Below are 3637 nucleotides of genomic sequence, written 5' to 3'. Positions count from 1 at the left end.
GGGCTCCCCACTGTTCTCAGAGCCCCACAAAGACCAGGGGGCGCCCACCTCCGCCCCAGCTCCCCGAACCCCAGAACTGACCCTGTGCCCCGCCTGCCTTCCAGGCTACCAGGTCTCCTGGGAGGTGTACGGGCAGAGCACCTCGAGGCTCACGCTCACCCTCAACAGCTCGACGCACGAGTACAAGATCCAGGGGCTGTCCTCTCTCACCACCTACACCATCGACGTGGCAGCTGTCACCGCCGCGGGCGCCGGTGTGCCCACCTCATCCACCATCTCCTCCGGGGTGCCCCCAGGTCAGTACGCTCGCGCCCCAGTTTCCCCGCAGCCATGTCCCCTGGGCCTCGCTCTCGCTCTGAGTTGGTGGGCATCTTTGTGCAGAAGTCACTGGGGGCCTTTGAAAGAGGGGTGTCAGCCCTGGCATCGGATGGTCAGGGTCAGTGAATTATTGCAGTTACGACTAAGAAGCACAAAAGTATCCTCTCAGCTATCAGGGAAAGTGTGGGTCTGCGAGGAGGAGAAGGTGGGGAGGAAGCAGGCAGACGGGGTTCAGTGAAGGTCAGGGAGTGCGTCCGCCCCCGGCGGGGCCCAGTGACCCCACTCTCGGTGGGGCCTTTCTGGAAGTCAGATCATCTCCCTAAACGTTCACACTCATTCCAGCCTCAGAAATTGCACTCAACTGTTTCTCTCCAAGGTTTACATTTAAAATGAAAGCGTTTTTCCCAGGAATTCACCAACACACAGATGTGAGAAAACATTGTGGGGCCATCGATTCAGTTCTGTAGCTAAATCGGAGACCTTGTGCTCTCCAGAAGCCGTCCGGTCGCCTCCTTTGGGTCTCTGAGAAAAGCAGGACAGCCCCCGAGAGTGAAGCCAGTGGTCATCCCTGCAGCCCTCTCCTCGGGGAGCCAGGAGCCTGGGGTCCCGTGGCAGGCTGTCTGTTCCCTGACGCACAGCCACCACCATCCACTCTCTCGGGCAGGGCTTCTCACACTGTCCTGTGCATCCATCTCGACCCCCGCCCCGAGTCTGTGCTGGGCCCACTGCCACGTGGCCACCCCCTGGATGTGAGCAAGGCTGCAGAGCCTGCCCCAGGATGCACTCCAGGTGGCGCCCACACTGCTGGCCAGGGCCCACACTTGAGCCGATCAGATGTCTTCTCTAAGGCATTTACGTAGAGTCGGACACGACTGAGCGACTTCGATTTCACTTTTCACTTTCATGCATTGGAGAAGGAAATGGCAACCCACTCCAGTGTTCTTGCTGGAGAATCCCAGGGACCGGGGAGCCTGGTGGCTGCCGTCTATGGGGTCGCGCAGAGTCGGACACCACTGAAGCGACTTAGCGTAGCAAGGCATTTACGTAAGACACGTGTCCTTTCTTAAGAAGGAAGTCTTTGGCTTCCAGAGAGGTTCATGTATTCCACACACACAGCAGCTCCCAGAGCACACATTCAAAACGTGGTTAGGACCTTAGTAACTGGTGACAATGAGGTGGCGATGATGCCATGTGATTTAATTCGTTAGAACCGGCTAATGGACAGTGGCCAGGGTAACACGGAGCATCCCTGAGCGACCAGCTTGTTCCCTGGATGGTTTGGACATCGTCCACCCGGGGCCAAGTGGCCGGCTGGCCTCACCTCTGAGCGGCCTCAGCCCCAGCATGACTGAGCAGCAGTACCCGTGATGCAGAGAAGGGCTGCGGGAGTTGGGCCCGGCCACGCTGAGTGGGCCTGATACCCTGGCTGGGGGCAGGCCGGGGGCTGCTGTTGCTTCCCTGATGGTCAGGTCCCCAGGACCCAGGGGTCTATCCTGGGACACACCAAGAAAACGCACATGATGACCATCACTCTGGGCTGCAATCTGTTTGCGGTGCTCGAAGTTTACATCCATTCGTGACTGGAGAACCAGCTAAAGAACCCAGAGAGCTGACAGATATACAGAATCACCTGTCCTTCGATTTAAATAGTCTTCTCTTCAAGTTCATTAAACGTGAGGTGGAAAGGACCCTTGAGGGCCCAGCAATGTGCTGTGTGCCAGCCCTGAACCATGACCAGAGTGGTCCTTTTGCCTCCGTGCGAGACCTGGTCTTAAACACCCCGGAGACAGTGAGTCCAGAAGTCGTCCCTTGGACACGGCGCATCTGGGAGCCTTTCCTGACACTGGTGTCACGTCTTTCTTGCCTTTGTCGCATCCCGCGGTCTTCCTCGAGCGTTTTTCAGTTGCCCAGTAATGTCAGAGCTCTCACTATGAACCCACAGCATCTCACTTTCTAGTGGGACAGGCTCCCGGGGGCAGGCCAGGGGGATCAACCTGCAGAAGGGCCTCTGTTCAAGGAGGAGGCTTAGCCACAGGTGGCCACAGACTAGGGGCCACACGCAGAGCCCACCTGCCCTTGTTCAGTTGCCAGAGCAACAGAGCCCGGGCAGAGTGGGGCGAGTTCTGCACTTTCACCTGAATCCGGTTGTCTTGGAAACCAGAGCCAAGAAGCCCACAGCTTGGGACCCGCACACCTCCCGCTTCAAGCTGCCCGGAGCTACTCGGGGTGCATGCCCCCTCCCCGTCCTCTTTCAAAGGCACCAGGGCATTGTCAGAAGGGAGACTCAGCCCTTTGGTTCTTCTAGGAGCCTCAGAGGAAACACTGTGTTTCTCGCTCTGGCAGTTGTGAAAATCAACCCTGTCTCGGTGTGAAGGCGTGTTGGAAGTGATTGCTGCTGACGTGACCTTTCCTGAGCTGTGGCAGGATTTAAATCTCCACCTTCCCTCTCTCCTCTATGTCCAGAACTTCCTGGTGCTCCATCCAATCTGGTCATTTCCAACATCAGCCCTCGCTCGGCCACGCTCCAGTTCCGACCAGGGTACGATGGGAAGACAGCCATCTCCAGGTGGATCGTGCAGGGACAGGTATGGTCACCCTGAAGCGGAGAGCTGCAGTCCCCGTAGAGTGACGCGGGGCCTGGAGGTGACAGGCAGCTCAGTGATGCCTTCGCAGGATAGATGACCCCTGGCTGGGGCGGCCTTGGATGCTTTGGGGGGCAGTGGCGTTTGGAGGAGGAGAAACGGAGACTGGAGTGGTTGGGGCGCTCGGGGCAGACGTGGGAGCAAGCGGGGACACAGGGTGTCAGACTGGACTCTTACAGGATAACGGAGGAAAGGCTGGCGGGGGCGCAAGTGCGAGTCACGGTTCGGTTCAGTTCAGGCGCTCAGTCATGTGAGTCGTGTAACTGTGGGACCCCATGGACTGCAGCACGCCAGGCTTGCTGGTTCATCACCAACTCCTGGAGCTTGCTCAAACTCATGTCCATCGAGTCGGTGATGCCATCCAACCATTTCATCCTCTGTCGTCCCCTTCTCCTCCTGCTTTCAATCTCTCCCAGCATCAGGGTCTTTTCCAGTGAGTCAGTTCTTTGCATCAGGTGGCCAAAGTATTGGAGCTTCAGCTTCAGCATCAGTCCTTCCAATGAATATTCAGGACTGATTTCCTTTAGGATGGACTAGTTTGATCTCCTTGCAGTCCAAGGGACTTTTAAGAGTCTTCTCTAACACCACACTTCAAAAGCATCAGTTCAGCTTTCTTTGTAGTCCAGCTCTCACATCCATGCACGGCCACTGGGAAACCATGACTGATGGACAGGGAG

The 3637-nt window shown here is 57.3% G+C and overlaps 1 protein-coding gene across 1 annotated transcript in view; it reads left to right on the top strand.

Annotated features, from left to right (window-relative positions):
* SDK1 (sidekick cell adhesion molecule 1) overlaps positions 1-3637 on the top strand; it is a 478174-nt gene that overhangs the window by 380184 nt on the left and 94353 nt on the right. Inside the window, exons 21-22 of the mRNA XM_010845804.1 lie at positions 105-296; positions 2782-2903. Coding sequence (XP_010844106.1) covers positions 105-296; positions 2782-2903 — 314 coding nt within the window. The remainder of the gene's footprint in view (positions 1-104; positions 297-2781; positions 2904-3637) is intronic.

This window comes from Bison bison, unplaced genomic scaffold (genome assembly GCF_000754665.1).
Source record: "Bison bison bison isolate TAMUID 2011002044 unplaced genomic scaffold, Bison_UMD1.0 scf7180017864223, whole genome shotgun sequence".
Taxonomy (NCBI): Eukaryota; Metazoa; Chordata; class Mammalia; order Artiodactyla; family Bovidae; genus Bison; species Bison bison.
This window is presented reverse-complemented; position numbering and strand designations above follow the sequence as displayed.